Raw genomic sequence first — 18,354 nt, 5'->3', positions numbered from 1 at the left:
TAAATTTGATTTACTCTTACCATCATGAATGTTTTAAAAAAGTTCAAACTTAACGGTTTAGCTTTGGAACGCTCGATTATAGTAAAAAAGGATCACTTTAAGTAGACTAAGTTAAACGTTCACTGGACTGGAATCGGAGCGTACGCAAAGCACCGTACGAGGCGTCGGACGGAGGAATCTCTCTCCGGCGATATGCCGATCCAGTGCACGCAGTATCATATAAATCTATACAAAGCAATCCGTCCGCTTCGTATGGCTTGATTCCGAATATTTTGATGCAGTGGACGCTCACCTTTAAAGTTGAATATTTCTAAAACAGGGAGGCTACTACGAAATTTTCGAAAATCGAAGTTCGTATCGTACCGTCCCTTGCACTCTCGTATTAAATAATGTAAGCGTCAACGGGACAGCAAGATACGAAGTTCGAATTTTGCATTTCGTAGTATAGGGTCAGATCGCTGAATCAGAAAATCTTCTTCACAACCCCCCAATGACTATTATAAAAGACCTATCCAACGGTATCCCACACTATAGGGGTAGACGAGAAAAAAAAATATCCGCACTACGTCCATGAGAGTCAGCGGGGCGGGGCTACTACGAAATTAGAAAATCGAAGTTCGTGTCGTTCCGTCCCTCTCACTCTCGTATTAAATAATGTAAGCGTCAGCGGGACGGCTAGATACGAAGTTCGAATTTTGCACTTCGTATTACAGAGCCATGCAGGTATTACCGTATTTTTTTTTTACTATTTTGTAGGTACCGCACTACATATATCATGATGAGAACAAATAAAAAGGACTGTTTCTGTAAAAACAAATCGTATATAAACGGAATAAGATTTATTTTCTCTTGTATTATTTCGAAGATGTACATTCCTGGTACATCCTTGTTGACATCGAATCCAAAATTGTCTTGCGTAGTACGATTTCGATTACTCGATTAGATAATCCATAATCGTTGAAATGTATTTTTTTTATTTTAATATACACATAACGTAATACATTAAAAATCAGTTTTTAGAAATAAAAAAATATTTTCAATTTTTTTTTATACTAAAATTTCTTAAAATTCTGAGTAAAATGTGAATTTCCACAATAAATCGTCAATGATGTTCGTTGACCGAACCATAGTCAAAATTATAGATTTCTTGAGAATCGAAATCTTTGCTTTCTTTCTTTCTACAGCATAAACTCAATTGGTTGTCTCTCTTTAAGTCAAATTGAAATTTCTTGTCGTTGACGTACTTCCGTTGTTTTATTTCCTAATAATTTAGTATTACTCATCTTCTCGTGAATACGCACGTTTACAAAATTTTAAGCTTTTTATAAATCATTTTGAAATATACGAATAATATATTTCAACAGTAGAGATCATCTAAGCACCAGTTTACCAATCATCAAAAAAAAAGCTTCTGTTCATCAAACTCAACTTGACCTTGCTAGTTCTTTTCCGTTCAGCTACCGCGATATTAGGATGTCGTACTCACCAGAAAGAAGGTAAGAGCACTTTCTGTGTTAATTTGAGGTTTATTTGTTTTATTATAAAGGTAAAGTTGTGTAATTTTTGAACTCGTATTGTATATTGCTTTCATAGCAGCATAGTTTTTCTTCAATACCCCTATACTTGCTCCCCGTTTGGGGTTGCCGATTGCCAACATGGCGCTGGCAGGAGAACATGGTATTATAAATTCCGCATAGCGCACGTGTCTAATGTAATTTTCTTCGCTAATGTTGAGTAATCATGTTTTAATGAAACTTGTGGCATTTATTCAGCTTTTTTTCATTTTTTTGTCATTTACAGCCAAAGCTAACCATGTAATGCCATTTTGACAGAAGCTCATTTGATGCGAGATCATGATTTTTGCCAATTCAGTTGCCGTTCACTTACATTAGTCCTTCGTCCATTTAATATTGCACATGTATAAAAAGTATTAAAATTATGTCCTATATCCACAGATCAGAAGATTGGCCGGAGGACTCTAAGAATGGGCCGTCAAAGGAGCCAGTTAGTTACGATGGGCCACCGGGCATGGAGCCCGAAGGGGCGTTAGATACAAACTGGCATCAAGTCGTAGAAAGCTTCGACGATATGAATTTAAAAGAAGAATTGCTGAGAGGAATCTACGCCTATGGTTTTGAGAAACCATCGGCAATTCAGCAACGCGCTATTATGCCTTGTATTCAGGGCCGCGACGTTATAGCTCAGGCTCAGTCTGGCACAGGCAAAACTGCTACTTTTTCCATTTCAATCCTGCAACATATTGACACTAGTATTAGAGAGTGTCAAGCTTTGATTCTGGCTCCGACTAGAGAGCTTGCCCAACAAATCCAAAAGGTTAGTGAATTTAAGTTACCTACTTCCTTCACATGCTATTTCTGTGGCATTTGTGTTTGTGTTTAATAATCCAGTGTGGATTTTTGTTTTGTTTTAAATAACAATATATTTTTAGGTGGTTATTGCACTTGGAGACCATTTGAATGCTAAGTGCCATGCCTGCATTGGTGGTACCAATGTGCGCGAGGATATCCGCCAGCTGGAGAGTGGAGTTCATGTGGTGGTGGGTACTCCTGGCCGTGTCTATGACATGATCACCCGTCGAGCTCTGCGAGCTAATACCATAAAGCTGTTTGTGCTTGATGAAGCTGACGAAATGTTGTCCCGTGGGTGAGTCATACTTATGAATATCATTGACCCAGATTTGCTACAAATGATGTAGACAGTGTTATTAACATGCTAATTTTTATTTTCAGATTCAAAGACCAAATCCATGATGTGTTCAAGATGCTTTCTGCTGATGTGCAAGTGATTTTACTGTCGGCTACCATGCCAGATGATGTCTTGGAAGTGTCTCGATGCTTCATGAGAGATCCAGTGCGCATTCTTGTGCAAAAGGAGGAGGTAATTATTACATTGTTTATATTGGCTAGGCTTTATTATTAATAACATGTGGTGTTTTTAGAACAATCATTTAGAGTTTCTTTGTGGATTGAGGTGCAGTTTTGATTAAGACAAAACAAAACAATTGATAAAATTCAAACCCTCATGTAATTATCAAGTTGTGCATTATTGTTGTTCATTCTGGGTTCACAAATATGGGTTTGCACATGAACTGCATGAAGATCATGATCAAGTTGTGGCAAATTTCACTGATGCAAGCTTAATTAATGCCCCTTTTCTAACCTCCGATGCAAAAAGGGGTGTTATAAGTTTGACCGCTATGTGTGTCTGCCTGTGGCACCATAGCTCTTAAACGGGTGAACAGATTTTAATGCGTTTTTATTTTTTTTGAAAGCAGGGTTTCTAGCAATGGTTCTCTTAGTCACGTTTTATCAAAATCTGTTTAGCCGTTTTTGAGGTATTGAACTTTGAAGTGACAATTTAGGGGGTTTTCCAACTTTTTGTTGCTTAGGTTATATTTAGTGGCCCTGACTGGCACTTTAATACAAATTATAGCACCTTTTGCATATAGAATTTTGTTATTCTACATTGGCCTTCTTTTAGGTCTTAGGCCGTCTTGCAGGAAAAAATAAATCGAGATTTAGTCATTAATCCAGGCTTAAGCTTGACAGTTGTATACAATTTGACACTACTAAACTGAGCTTAACACTATCTCGAGATTTATGTGTTTACAGCAAGTAGCCATTAATGCAGTTTGGTGTAAACAAAACAGGTCATCCCAATCCTACTGCTACATTATCTAGTAATTAAGTTATATTTTAGTATCTTATAGTTAGCTTCACATACTTTAATAAACATAACTATTCTTGTAATCACAGTAATGACTTTAAATTTACTGTTAATGACATTGAAAGCTCATTCTTGTAAATACAAGAATTAAATAATTACAATTAAAGATTTGGTAACTTGAATATTAACAACAAGATAAAATGACTTTTTAATTTCGTTTTAATTATACCTACAGTCTGTTCAATATAGGAATTCACAGTAGGAAAATAGGTTCTTTATAATGCACGCTTTAGAAAGTCATTTAATAAATTGCATTTTTTTAGTATATGGCTGGTCTAAACTTAATTGTAATTAAAATATCGAAGATGACAATATTAATTTAAATTATTCATTAACTAACTGTTGCCCGTAACTCCGTTCACGTACAATCCGTTTATTGTTATCCTATGGAAACTTTGCATTTTTCCTTGTCTTTCCTTGGGACTTGTACTATTGGTATACTGAATTTCAACTAAATTGGTTCAGCGGTTAAGATGGTAAGTGGTGGGTAACAAACAAACATACATACAGACTTACAAACTTTTGCAATTATAATTAGTATTAGTGAGATTAACTTTGCTATTTTTCATATCATAATTTAAAAACAATAACATCTTCCTATAAAATTCCTAAAGAGGCAGAGGTAAAGAACATTCTGCAAGAAACAAAACGTTTATAATATTGTTCTCAAGAAATATTCTGTACATTATTTATATAGTTCTTAATCATCACTTTGGATCAAAATGTGATGACCTTCAATCATATACAAATAGTTAACTTTTCACAACTAGCCTGCACCAAATTTGATAAAATTTGGAATTTAATAAAGCTTGAGCTTCATAGCAGAAACTACGAGTAGAATATTTTAAAACAGGGAATGAAGGCGGATGAGTCCATGAACAGTTATTAAATTATGTATAATATAAATCAAACCCTAATAAAACGAATTCATAGTATGTAGCAAATTACCTATTAATATTGTGTTATTTTGTAAGTATGTAGGTACATTACATATTAAACTACTTACAAAGTAAACATAATTATGACTTCATCTTATTACTTCTTCTATTCATCATCATTATTACTTCACCAAAAAATTTTTAGAACTCCTTCTTCTGTGACCTTCTAGAGTCCAATGTTATCCTGAATGGACTATACTATTTTTTTATATTTTCAAATACCTAAGTATTTTTTTTCTCTTAACTCGTCTAAAAATTAAATGCAAGATAAATATCACCAGCACTATCCTCCTGGGTCCCCCGTCCTCACTTGAGGACATAAAAAAATAATAATTTGAACTTGATTGATGCTTGGTTCAAATTGTGAAAACAAAAAATATTATGTTGGGTCTCAAGAGAATAGTACTAATGCTGGTGATATTTATCTTGAATACCTTGAAATTGGATTTTGCGGTATTGCTTATATTATATTTTAAAAACCATATTCAGACCACTGATTATCTGTTAAAAAATAAAGCTCTTTTTTTTTAAATATGTGTATATGGGTGACACATAACCATTAGCCTGTTTATCGGCCAATTCAATAATAAAATTAGCAATGGTTATTGTGAAATCCTGTGGCACTTCAGCAGGAACATAGGGCTTGCAGTGGGGACTTCCATTTGTCACGGTCCTGTACTGTAGCCTCGAAATATCTGTTAGTTAAAACTGATGTGGAAATCTCTAAGCAAATGTCAAACTTGTTGTAATAAGTTGATTTAAAGTTAAAGCCATCTAACCTTAATTGTTTTCTTGTTTACAGCTTACCCTGGAAGGTATTAAGCAGTTCTTTATTTCTATCGAAGTTGAGGAATGGAAATTGGAGACCCTGTGCGATCTCTATGATACTCTCTCCATCGCTCAGGCGGTGATCTTCTGCAACACCCGTCGCAAGGTAATTTGATACATTTAGCGCTGATTCAGACTGAGTTGGCAGTGGTGCAGCAAACACTTTTAATATTATTGAATTTTAAACTACCTACTTACTTAAAAGACCATTATCGCTTGAAAGGCACGTAAAGCGCGCGGCCTCACCGTATCTGCCCACTTGTAGCCTGGCGACCACGCGTATCTTGCCCGCGAAGCCTCGGGCGAGCTCGAGACGCCACGGGCAGAGCCGTATGCTCTGCGCTGTTACTAGGTCTGTACGTGGAGTGGAAGGCCAATGGTCACCGGCAGCTAGGAGAGCCTGCCGCGGCCGGCGGCCTCGTCGCGTCGCTACCAGCCACTATCCGGATGTAAATCAGCCCAGCCGCTTTTCCACCAATAATGTGCGAAGAATGTGTTTTTCATTAACCAATAGAAATGCTTCATTTACCTCGCCTCGCTCTGCTCAGCTGTTTCCACCAGAGATGTGCTGTGCGAGGATGTGTAAATGAAATGTTTGTATTGGTTAATAAAAACACATTTCTTGCAATACATCCTTACACATTATTGGTGGAAACACTGCTTTATTGATAGAACTGCCAATGTAATAAATTTTTAAGCCATTTTGAAACTTACCTTATGTAACACTATTTGCAAACAGTTCCCATGTAGGTAGGTGCATTTGATTCGGAAAAACCATAGCCCCACCACTGCCTATCCTATTCTAAATGTAATATCTAGTTAAATCCTTGTATATTTTTCACAAAGTTACTGTTTGATCTTTAGGTGGACTGGCTGACTGAGTCAATGCACGAGCGTGATTTCACCGTGTCTGCCATGCACGGAGACATGGACCAGCGCGAGCGTGAGGTCATCATGCGGCAGTTCCGTACCGGATCTTCGCGTGTCCTCATTACTACAGACTTGCTCGCTCGCGGCATTGACGTGCAGCAGGTCTCTTGCGTGATCAACTACGATCTTCCCACCAATCGCGAAAACTACATTCACCGGTATGTGTTTTCCATTTGCCATCCACACATTTTGAATACTTATTTTGCAGTAATTTTCTTCATACAAAGCATATGGCTTTTTCAAATCACTTCAAAAGAATAAAATATTCAGTTGATATTTAATTACGTTTCAGAATTGGGCGAGGTGGGCGTTTCGGCCGTAAGGGAATTGCCATCAATTTCGTAACTGAATCAGACAAGAGAGCACTGAAGGACATTGAGGACTTCTATCACACAACTATTACAGAAATGCCCAGCGATGTGGCCAACCTTATCTGAGTTGCCACTATTCCCCGGTTCATACTTTGTGTCCAGCGTTCAATTGCGATATATATAAGGTGTGAGTATTAGGAGAGGCCTCCTAAGTACTGCTGTGCCGAATTTTTTATTGGAACTAATTTTATTTGGACCGTTACTTGCGTTTTAGTTAATTTAATGAACGTATAATAGTATAATAGACGTATCAATATAAGTTTAATATATATAGAATAAGACCGGCTCGGCCGGATGGCCCCCGTTCCGCGCAGGCCTCTCTGCCGCTTGCAGAGGGGTCTCATCGGGTACTGGAGAGGCTATTTTAATCACAAAAGTACTAGAAGAAAGAAACAATGTATTGTAACTTTTTTTTCATTTGTACATAATATGGTAACTGTTTTTGTAATACGGTAAATAAATGTATGAAATATCGTAAACGTATTGTTATTGATGTACTTGAGTAATGTAGCGCTCCATTCCCGATCGGAACCTTAATGTCTATGAATGATTGTATTCAAACGCAAGTTTAATTTTGTTTCCAGAAGATCTGCCTACTGAGCCTGTTATGAGACGCACTTTGGACACAACTATGTGGAAATAATAAATCAAAATTTCCTCTTAATAGTTCATTAATTTCTATCGATGGGTCCTTATTGTATCCTATTTTCCCTTTTGCTATTTCAATCTACAAAAATTTGTTTTCTACGTGGTTTTTACGTTAATTTCGATTTATTTATATATTTTTGGAATAAATTTTGTTTCATAAAATTAGTCTTTTGCCAGAATGGTGATTAAGGTTCCTTTTAACTAAACGATGAGTTTACATGAAGGTTTCCTTTTAACTATACGATGAAAGTTTACATGAAGGTGATATTATTCAAACTTGCGCGTTCTAAGCTTGTACGATCTAGGGTTACCCTACATTTCAGTTTCATACATTTTGACACGAAGCCGAATGAACATACAAAAACTCACTTAACTGCAATCGCGAGCGTCAACGTTGGACAATACGGCCTCCGGTCCATACAGTTGCATCTGAATTAAATATTTGCCACAGCGGAGCGTGTAATGCTACATTTACACGCTTGTCGAGGCTTGCCAAGCGTCTACCAACTTCAAGCCTATACAAACACTTGAATGCCATTTGCACGCTTGCAAGCGCGTTGGTGTATTCCGAACAGCAGGGCTACTATGAAACTCTAAACTTGAAGTTCGTATCGTATCGTCCCTCTCGCTCTCTTATTAAATAGTACAAGTGTCAGAGGAACGGTACGATACGAACTAGTTTCATAGTAGCTCTTCAGGCAAGCATGGCAGACTTGGATCTCGCAGTTGCTTCGGCTCTTGCGTTGAGCGTTGAGAGAAGGATAAAAATTCTTCGTTTGTCCAATAGCATTAATAATGGTCACTAATGGTACATCCGTCCGTACGGCGTGATCTCCTGAGCGACACTAAACACGAGCCAACGCGTAAACAGGTCGCAAACGCTTACCGCAAGTTCCTTTGATCTGTGATGAAAAACCGACACCGGCTCGGATAGGCGACAAGCGCTGGTAAGCTCACGCAAGCCTATCCAAACGGGCCGTTTACACGCTTGTGCTGGTGATAGCTTGCCGAAGCTTGGCAAGCGTGTAGATGTAGCATAAGAATATCTGACACGGCCTACCAGAGGGCCTATTCCGAAGTTCGTATCTTACCATCCCTCTTACTCTCGTATGCGTCAGAGGGACCGAACGACACGAACTTCGAATTTCGTAGTAGCTCTGCTGCTCTAGGCATAAAGAGCGGTAATTATAAGAAAGTGTAAAGAACACGGTAAGTGTACTCGGCAAAGAGTATTGTAAGTGGCCTTGAGTCCGCCGCATTCGACGAGCGATAGCTGCCACCGCCTTAATATGGCAACGCGGGCTTTCCTACGGAAATTCATCGCGTAGGTAGAGGTCAGACGTACTAGGCAAAACGCGGACTGAGTCTTGCCTTGCGAGTACGCGTCCACATAAAGACTAGGTCCACGTGTATCTACGAGTACTACTTAACTCAATTGACTCTTAATCAAAATGATTCCCGTAAATATGCGCTCCCGTGATTGCATATACACCGTGCTAGTTTTAGTAGTTTTACGAATATCGGACAACCGAAATGTCATCAAAAGTGTTTTTTGAACAAATGATAACTCGCTCCTTTTTCCTGGAATTCATCGCGCAGTGGTTAGGGCGAGTTAGTCGATCCCGAAGACCCCGAAGTTGGCGGACGTTTTGCGAATAGTTCCAAGCGCGACGAGCGCACGCATCATGCTTGTTTTCAAGTTGGCGGAACGTTGTCTTGTCAGCCGCCGTACTCCTAAATACTCGTACGCTTAAAGAATAGCGGGCGGGAACGCGTACGCACGCGTCCAAGCCAAAACCTATTCCAGTAAATACGTCTCACCTCTACCGCGTTCCCCTCTGTGGTACATGCCCAACTGGGCATACGAATTTTATATAACAAAAAAGTAAAACCGACTCCAAAAAAATAACAAAAAATGGGACCGACTACAAAACCCTTGAAAATATTTCTCTAGGTACCTACTAAATCGAAGTCGTTGCCTCAGCACGAGCCACCCGTAGTGGAACAAACAATAGTCGTCTACATCACCTACATTACAATTACTACAATTATTGTACTTGACATTACTATGGGTTTCAATCCTTCCTGCTAGGTCGTGCTGTCACCAACTTCGATGTAGTAGGGCGAAACAATAATGTACACTGGCCTGCATTAGTGGATGGACACCTTACGTTCTATAATCGTTTGAACACGAGAGTTGGCGATTTTGTTAGATGTTCACAAGAAATGAACTAGATGGCGCTGTTAAACAGTTATTATGATATGATCGATATTTTATCCCCATAACAGCAATGTGCCGATAGCTGAGTTGATCGGCTGCTTAGATAAGCTCGTAAATTATCATGAGTTCGTATTCTACATAACAGAATTGTTTTTTTGTTCTTATTTTTAATTTATAACTTTATATTTTAATTTTGTAGATAACTGAAATGGAAATTTAAAAAAAACTGAAAAAAGGATAACGTTGCAATAGTAATAATACACGTTTTGAAGTTTAAAACAAAATGTTTATTCCTAAAACAATATTCCTTTTCATTAAATATTGACGCAGTTATTAATGTTATAAGTACTATATATTAATTAAATAACTGAAAACCAGAAAGAAGTTTGCTCAGAATCCAGAGAAGAATCGATTACACTATGTTTTAAATCAGGTAGTGTTTGAGTTTTTAAATCCTTTTTTTATTGTGCCCAGTCTAAATATTACGAATGCATACGCCAATTAAATGTTTTAGGGATGTTTCATACCCCTTAGATAATTTTATACTGGCCGTTTTGCGTCAGTTTGGCTTTCTTCTAAATCTGGCATTAAAAATTACGACCGTAAAGTTAGAAATGAAGTAGAATTACTGATTACGTAAAACATACAATTATTTTAGGAAATAATGAAGGTATTCGAAAACAAACGCAAACAACTAACTTAAAATAAAATGAAAAAATATTTTCTGGGTGTCGTGTGAGGTTTTCAGTTATTTAATTAGCACCTGACCAAAAGTTGTATTTTAACATTTTATTCCTCAATAAAATGTTAAAATAGAACTCATTTTAAAAAATAATTACGATAATAAGCAGATTCAACTTGAAAGAGACGATCAAACGATGTTGCAAGCAGCTGATCAAGTAGCAAAATCTTTGTAATAAAAACTTAGCCTGGTAGTTTAAAGATCTTCAGTCTACCCTCTTTAAGTTTCGTTAAACACGCATGACTTACCGATTAATTTTAAGACGACCCGATATAGATCCGATTTTAATCGCTTAAGAACAGTAATATGGTCAAGTGGTTGTGAACTTCGTTCGTATGTCACAAGTTCAAATCCCACCAGGCGATAACATTGAGTTTGTGTTTTTGTAAATTTACTGCTAGATTTTAAAATTATTTTTATTACTAAAGTTCACACTAATTCGCAACATGGGTCTTCGTAAATAAATAATTTCATTATCATCAGCATCCCAGCCTATAGATACACTTTCCCTCTGCTGGTCACAGGCCTCCTCTCACAATAAGAGGGCTTGGGCCGTAGTTCCCACGCGGGCCCAGTGCGGATTGAGAACTTCACACACACCAAAGAATTTATCGTTGGAATATTTGAAGGACAAGAAACGATAGTAATGCGAATAATAATATTCTCCTTCTCTTACGACAAGTACGATGGAGACAGAAAATGTCGTTACGCGATTCGCGGTATCACCCCACGGTGTTCCCACCCAGGCAGGAATATAATTTAGTTACTACGGCAGCGAAATATCCAATTTCTAACATGAATATAAATATTTTTTTAAGGTCAGCGCCAGCGCCATATAGTGAGATCTCAATAAACTAACTTAGTAAAGTAAATACCGCTAATACACTTCAAACACATAGATGGCGCCGTTTCTCGCGTCAGACGATTATGTTTTGTCCATCGACTTTTGCAGGCTACATGATCATGCCTTACATTATCATGGTCGCAAATTATCACGTCGTACATTATTGGTTCCCTGCTAGTTCGGTACGGGGTGATAATGCACGACATGATAATTCGTGCACATAAGCACGGATTATCAGGCCGTGCATTAACAAGGCGTACATTAACTGCACGGTGTAGTCACCCGAAATATCTCCTAAACGATGGCATTTTCATGAAACCCATTTTACCTTTTTTAGAATTTCTTTAGTGCCCTACGTGTGTTAATACGTCACAGATCCGTTCATATCTTAATATTTTTTATACATAATTATAACATCGGAACTTACCGAAACTTTTCGGTGATTACCGGTTGTGGTGCATCACTATTTATGAGATTTAAAAAACAGGTAACACAACACAACACATGAAAGCGAAACGTCATTTTAGTATCTTGGTTTATGTATGAAATAATCAGAATTCAGTTGGCCAAAAATTAGTTTTAATCAAATCGCCCAACTATTCGCCCTATGATCATGTAGCGATATTCATAATGACCGGGCAATGTGATAAATAATGAAGTTTAGATAATAATTATTACTAGGCCCGTAATAGCTTGTCATTATTCATAATGCCCGGGCACTATAAATAATGCCCATATTAATCACTTGTTCCAAAATATATATATACAAATACAGACAGCGCAGGCTTTGACTTTTCTTGCAGCATTCAAATATATAAAAATTATATACATCCTTTTGAAAAATTAAGAGGCTGTTTCACCATCCATTGATTAGTGTTAACTGGCGGTTAGGTGTGATGCCGTCTCTATTTGTTTTGTTCGAATAGACGGAGACGGCATCACATTTAACCGTCGGTTAACGCTAATCAATGGATGGTGAAACAGTCCCTAAGGATAAGTACTTACTTAGATTCAACAAGCTAAGGCATAAGGCTTTTCATTTAACAACAATTATTACATACAAATATTTAACCACTACTTCTAGTAATTAAACTATCACATGATCATAAGTAAACTACAAAATCAATAGTTTAGATCTAATAAATTAATATCACATTTCTGGAAATGTTCTTTTTGACTAACAAATAATAAATAAAAACTTGAATCAAATATCATAAAAACGCAAACAAAAGTATCAACAATAAAACTGTAACTGGAAAAAATATATACACAGACATTCTTGGATGGCACATTGATGTCAATATGGATGTATCATCATCATTTGACAGCCCATCTTTAGTGGGCACTTCCACAATGACCAACTCATCACTGAAAAAGTCTACATTAAATACACATTCTGTTTTATTAAGACAAACTTTTGAATCTGACATGTTAGTGTACTGAAATTTAGGCTTATAAATATCAAAAATAACATGAATATTATTTCTCACAATATCATTATCGCTGTAAAATATATAATAGTAATATCCATCTACTAATATATCATGAGTTACTTTTAGTGTAGTAGTCCTTTCTAAATATTTTGTACTATTACAAAGATTGGAGAATGGAAAAGGCTCATTAATAATAATGTCATTATTATAACATTCATGTAAACTAACTTCAAAGCTGGAGATTGAGCTATCCTGGTCTCTGATTGTGGTGTTAAATGCATTGCCTCCATGGTGAATGCCTGCATCAAGCACAGTGTTTGGCTGATGAACAGAAGGGTTCTGTGTATTACGTTTGGTTCGAAATTTCTTTGATTTGTTCTTCTGGTCAGAACTATTTTCAGCACTGCCATAGTTATTTTGGAATGAATCAGTTGTATCATAAGGAATCACAGTTTCTGTATTATTCTTATCCTTATAATCAATTACATTTTCTAATGGTATAAGAGGAGGTGCCTTCAATGCCTCTTTTTTTGCACCAGGACTTTCTAATGTAACAATCACATGTTCTTGTTTGTCAACATGAGGAGGATCTTTTGTATACTTGTTACCTTCTAGAATACCACAAGTGTTGAGTATTTTGTCACCTTTAACTACTAAAATTTTAGCCCCTAAATATCTTGAACATGCTTTGAGTTCAACGGAAGCACCTTTAAAGAGATAGAAGCCCCAATACTCCAGCGTATCATCAGGAAGTGTCAAAGATTTTTTTAGTCTTATATGTTTCTTCTTGTCTGGTGACAGTTCAGGTCTACCACTCATTTGGAATGCATTAAATGTTGTGTTCATTTTTAAGGAATGTGATTTGCAAAAAATGGATGATTGTCCTTTGTGAATCTGGATAACATCCGAATCTGATATCTTATACATAACATCAGCATATCTCATGTTTCTTAAGTAAAGAGGTATTATTATGAGTATAGTCGGCAAAACTGTAGTTAACAAGCAAAATGTTATGACTCTACATGATCCATGCATTTTACTTCCACCTGAAAAAGAAAGAATTAGTTTAAAATATAATCAAGATTAAAAGTGACATAGTACCTAACATCAAACTTTTGTTATGAGTATATTGCAGTCCTATAATTATTAAACTTACTTATAACCAGTGCCCTTTTGTGTTGTTGAATACCTATTTTTGTTGACTATACAATATATAATACAATATGTGTTAATGTTTTAATGTTTAAAACATAGAGTCTATATACTCATTTTCTATCATTTATAATGTAAATTCGGGTGATTATGTGAAACAAAAATTGGTTGAACGCCAAATTATGGTAGGTAGGAGGACTCTTCCACACAAGTAAATATCCCATTAATAACTTAAATCACCCTGACTGAAGCACTGTATTAACTAACAATATGACAATGTAGGTATGTAGTAAAAATAATTCGTACGATAGGTGTAAACGAACATACATGAATAAAAATAAAGAAAAAGGCACATTTTCTAATATAAAATCGATCTTACAGATTCTGTAATGCAATAACAATTTGCTTTGTCTTAAGCACCTTACGAAGAATAATAGTTGATCAATTTATTTATGGTAAGTGAATGATCATCTTTAACAGCAAATATTAGGTAAGTCAGGTGATCGTGATTGTTTTGCAAACATCAACATTTTCAACATCACACACAACCAATAGACCAAGCTCCAAGCAATGAGATTAGAAGAAGCTTTTTATAAGCTAATACAATACTGCACTTGACAGATGAAGGGTGACCAGATGCTCAGAGGAAGTAAAGTAAACACATGGAGAGGCCCTATTCTACTATACACATTTTGTTATGCAAATATGTTTAAAATCGATATACAAATAAAAAACACGTATTATCTCTTTCTTTCTAAGGTGTGTCGGCATATAAAAACAAAGACGGCATGACATTTATTTATTCTAAAGATTTGTCATTACGAGCAAGTGACGTTTCATCGTGCCATCCGCCATATTATGCGACCTAGGCTTTGTGGTACGTGAGCTGTCAGGTAAACTATACTACGGAGTTTTTGGTGATTTTCAGTGTTATAAAAAAACTTTTAAATTTGGTTTCGTGTTGTGGACATCACAAGTGATGCAAACGCAATATGCCTTTGTGTTCCATAGAACAGTTCTTCTCATGAAACGAGAAATCAACCGTTTTTGACTTTTCATCGGTTAGTTGCCATTATTCCATCAAATAGTGCCATTTCATGGTATATTAAATAATGATAATTATCATTTCCACAAAAATATGCAGATTTTACACGATTTAAATTTGTATTTTTGATTCCATTGAATTTGGTTAAATTGGCAAACTTCTAAGTGTTGTGCTGAATATCGACATAAGTAGAACTGAAATAGGTAACTATATTTCGTCCATGGTTTTTGACTAATGGCTGTTCTAATTTTACAGATTCCCTAAAATGATGTATAACGGCGGAAGTAGTAGATAATAAATCCACGGCATATTTAAGAAACTGGACTGGACATCTGTTTGTTGCATTATGAAGATGAAGAGTCGCTGTTCAACAGAACTTTAAACGTTATTAGATTCGCTATATTCGATATTTGTAACACGAGATAGTTAATGATTTATATAAATTTAAAAATTCTTGTATTATTTTCGTTGTTTTACAAAGAAAGGGCATTTAAAACGTTGTTGTTGCTTAATTTAGTCGGCACAAGGTACAAGGTAGAAAGGTGATTGATGCAAGGATGCAAAAGAGTAGAGTGTCGAACCGTGTAAATCGTCATTCGCCATCTCATTTTACCCTCGTCTCATGCCGTAAGGCAGAAAAAAGTGGCGAATTATCAAGGTGATTTCCAGGTAGACAATAATATGTGGCGTTATCTGGGAAAAGGTACCTTGTTGTCGGTATTGAGTTATTAATATCCCCATAATCTACATACATTTAGCTATCGAACCATGTAAGAAACATGCATGTAGCTTTAATAGATATTTAAAAAAAAATGTTGAACCTCAAAAGCCAGAAAAGGTGATTATGAGAAAATTGAATTCAAACTTATACACCCAATAAAATTATGTTGTTGTTGGAAGTTACATAGATAGCATGCTATTTGAGGAGTAGATTGTACGAGCTTTCAGGTTTCAAAACAATTTTGTAATTAGACAACTGTTTTCCTATAGTTTACCTTACCAAAGTGCATAAAGTAAAAAAACAAAGGTTGATGGATTTATTACTTAATTTTCTATTTATAGTATATTTCCATTGGATTTTATCGAAGGAAAAAATATTATGCGTAATTGGACACTAAATAAGAACTACTTACTCCTTTTTGAATTAACGTTGTTTATTATATATAAAAAATTTCTTTAACAGAAATAAATTTGTGGTTTACTAATGTAATTAAACAGTCAAATTCAACAAACGTTGATATTTAGTACGCTAAACATAGCCCAATGAGACCAAATTAACACGACAAATCTTAAAAAACTAGTTTTTTCAGTCTCAAAATTCAAGGTAAAGTTTAGTAAAAAGTTGGTACAATCACTATATATTTTCGAAAAGGTACCTTATCGTCGGTGGTTAACTATTTAGTGATATTAAGTGATATCATTTGAAAACGACTAATAACTTACGATTAATTTTAATAGTCTCAATTTAAGAACACTGTAGTATTAAAACTCTTACCAAAAACCTATAATTTTGTATCAACAAACACTAAATAATTAACGTATTTGAAAAGGTACCTTATTGACGGACGTAAAATGTTTAGTTACATATCGAAAATACAAACTGAGACATGGATGCACAGAAAAACCAGAAAAAGAGACCAGCGCTGGGAATAGAACCCAGGTCCTCAGCAATCCGTGCTGCGTGCTATAACCCCTACACCACCGCTGGACAGGAATCTAGACACGATTTTTTCCTATGCATACATATCTCAGGTTGCAGGGTGGTAAGCACTAGTGCTTAGTAGCGACATCTCTTGTCTGGGTGAGCGGTGCTTGGGCCCGCGTGGGGACTACTGCTCAAGCTCTCTCATTCTGAGAGGAGGCCTGTGCCCAGCAGTGGGACGTATAGGCTGGGATGATGATGATGATGATGACGCGCCGACAAAGTACCGACGTCCGACACGTCTTCCAAACCGATACCGAGCGCACAGAAAGCATTCAAGAGCGGCACCGACAATAATGTACCTTTCTTACTAAACTTTAAGGGATGTTTTAACTCATAAAAAATCGATTTAAAAACTTGTCTCTGTCAAATTAAAATTTAGACCCTGCTTATTAATATATGTACTTATAGAGTAAAAAAGAAAAAATGATTTTTTTCGACATTTTACTTTAAGCGCGATTATCTCGGAAACTAGAACCGACAACAAGGTACCTTTTCCCAGATAAACCACATATATAATAAAAGCCCTTACCCGCGGCACGTAGGTGTTGCAGGCTTCCGAAAACCTTAGTTCAATCACAATAGATAATAGTTAGTTAAATGTAAGGAGCCTTGGGGGACGCCTATGTCAAAGTCTAAGAACTTACATTTTCTTAGCACAGTGCCTATGTACAGCTAGTGGACGTCTTTCGGCTATGATGAAACTTCGTCAAGGAAATTTCCATTGTGCGAATTATGGTAAAAAATAAAAAAATAAAAGCTTAAGCGTTAAGGATCCGTTTGCGAACTATTATATTTGATTTGTACCTATTAGTTTTAAATAATCTTTTTAACTAAGTAAATGATTGTTTTTTTTCGGATACTTAAGTACTTTAATTAAACATTCACTGTGTAGTATCTTGTAAGTAGTTAGTAGGTATAACGAATTTAAAAGGGAAACTGGCATAGCTATCTACGTATTATGTAGGCTTAGCAGGCGCGGATTCAGTAGGGCTAACTACTACGAAACTCCAAAAACCGAAGTTTGTATCGTACCGTCCCGCTGACGCTTATATTATTTAATACGAGAGTCAGAGGGACGCTACGATACGAACTTCGATTTTCGAGTTTCGTAGTAGCCCTGCTGCTCTCAAAAAAGGTTGTGGTCACAGTCACCCAAAAATTGGCTAAGTGCGAGTTGGAGTATGAACTCGCTTTTGAACTGGCTCAAAGTTAATCAATTATTGGCTTGTCATCAGCTTTGAAATATCCGTGAAAGTGTGTTGTCAGAAGTCTATTAGGGATGTGGGCATGCCCAATTTGTCTGACATGATTTTTATTTTTAGGCTTAGCTTCGATGGACCGATGGATTGTACCGTTTTGTGATGCATTATCGATCCAAAGTGGCATGGCAATTTTACATTGCCTTGTGACTACCTTTTCAGGCTTAATCTTCGAAGTTACGGTAATCCGTAAATAAGGACAGTGCAACTGTGGTTTTGGAGTTGTGGATATGCCGTTTTTGCGCAAAGACTAACACTTACTTAACCGTTTGTAACGTAATTGCAACTGTACATAAAGACGTTTCTTACTTGGTCCGTATACAGTCACTTAAGTACTAAAGACTACTGTATATATATTTGTAGTTTCTAGTTAGATTAGACTGTATCTATACTGTTTTAGTTAACCATAAGTACTTGAATAATATTGTCGTATAAAATTTGACTGTTTAAACATTCCTTCTTTTCCACACACATTTAAATGATTTCAACAC

At 36.2% G+C, this 18,354-nt stretch overlaps 2 protein-coding genes across 6 annotated transcripts; one reads left to right on the top strand and one right to left on the bottom strand.

The window, feature by feature from the left end:
* Positions 1-1,278: 1,278 nt before the first annotated feature.
* On the top strand, positions 1,279-7,478 carry eIF4A (eukaryotic translation initiation factor 4A). Of its 3 annotated transcripts, none has more exons than XR_012451254.1 (8): positions 1,279-1,496; positions 1,956-2,334; positions 2,450-2,664; positions 2,751-2,898; positions 5,488-5,619; positions 6,378-6,601; positions 6,736-6,941; positions 7,402-7,478. XR_012451254.1 is itself a non-coding variant. In XM_074085819.1 (7 exons), exons 1-7 carry the CDS (start codon positions 1,474-1,476, stop codon positions 6,878-6,880), a joined length of 1,266 nt encoding a protein of 421 aa, XP_073941920.1. In that variant the 5' UTR covers positions 1,279-1,473; the 3' UTR covers positions 6,881-7,478. The 3 variants fall into 3 exon arrangements, 1 of the variants encoding a protein (XP_073941920.1); XR_012451253.1 differs by having other exon boundaries at positions 7,399-7,478; XM_074085819.1 differs by having other exon boundaries at positions 6,736-7,478.
* Positions 7,479-9,954: 2,476 nt separating this feature from the next.
* On the bottom strand, positions 9,955-14,454 carry LOC141426704 (uncharacterized). Of its 3 annotated transcripts, none has more exons than XM_074085822.1 (2): positions 14,275-14,454; positions 9,955-13,748 (listed from the first exon to the last, which is right to left on the bottom strand). In XM_074085822.1, exon 2 carries the CDS (start codon positions 13,735-13,737, stop codon positions 12,481-12,483), a length of 1,257 nt encoding a protein of 418 aa, XP_073941923.1. In that variant the 5' UTR covers positions 13,738-13,748; positions 14,275-14,454; the 3' UTR covers positions 9,955-12,480. The 3 variants fall into 3 exon arrangements, with proteins under 3 accessions (XP_073941923.1, XP_073941921.1, XP_073941922.1); XM_074085820.1 differs by having other exon boundaries at positions 14,234-14,453; XM_074085821.1 differs by lacking the exon at positions 14,275-14,454 and adding an exon at positions 13,859-14,172.
* Positions 14,455-18,354: the final 3,900 nt, after the last annotated feature.

This window comes from Choristoneura fumiferana, chromosome 3 (genome assembly GCF_025370935.1).
Source record: "Choristoneura fumiferana chromosome 3, NRCan_CFum_1, whole genome shotgun sequence".
Lineage (NCBI taxonomy): Eukaryota > Metazoa > Arthropoda > Insecta > Lepidoptera > Tortricidae > Choristoneura > Choristoneura fumiferana.
The sequence above is the reverse complement of the archived record's forward strand: the minus strand, read 5'-3'. Positions and strand labels throughout refer to the sequence as shown.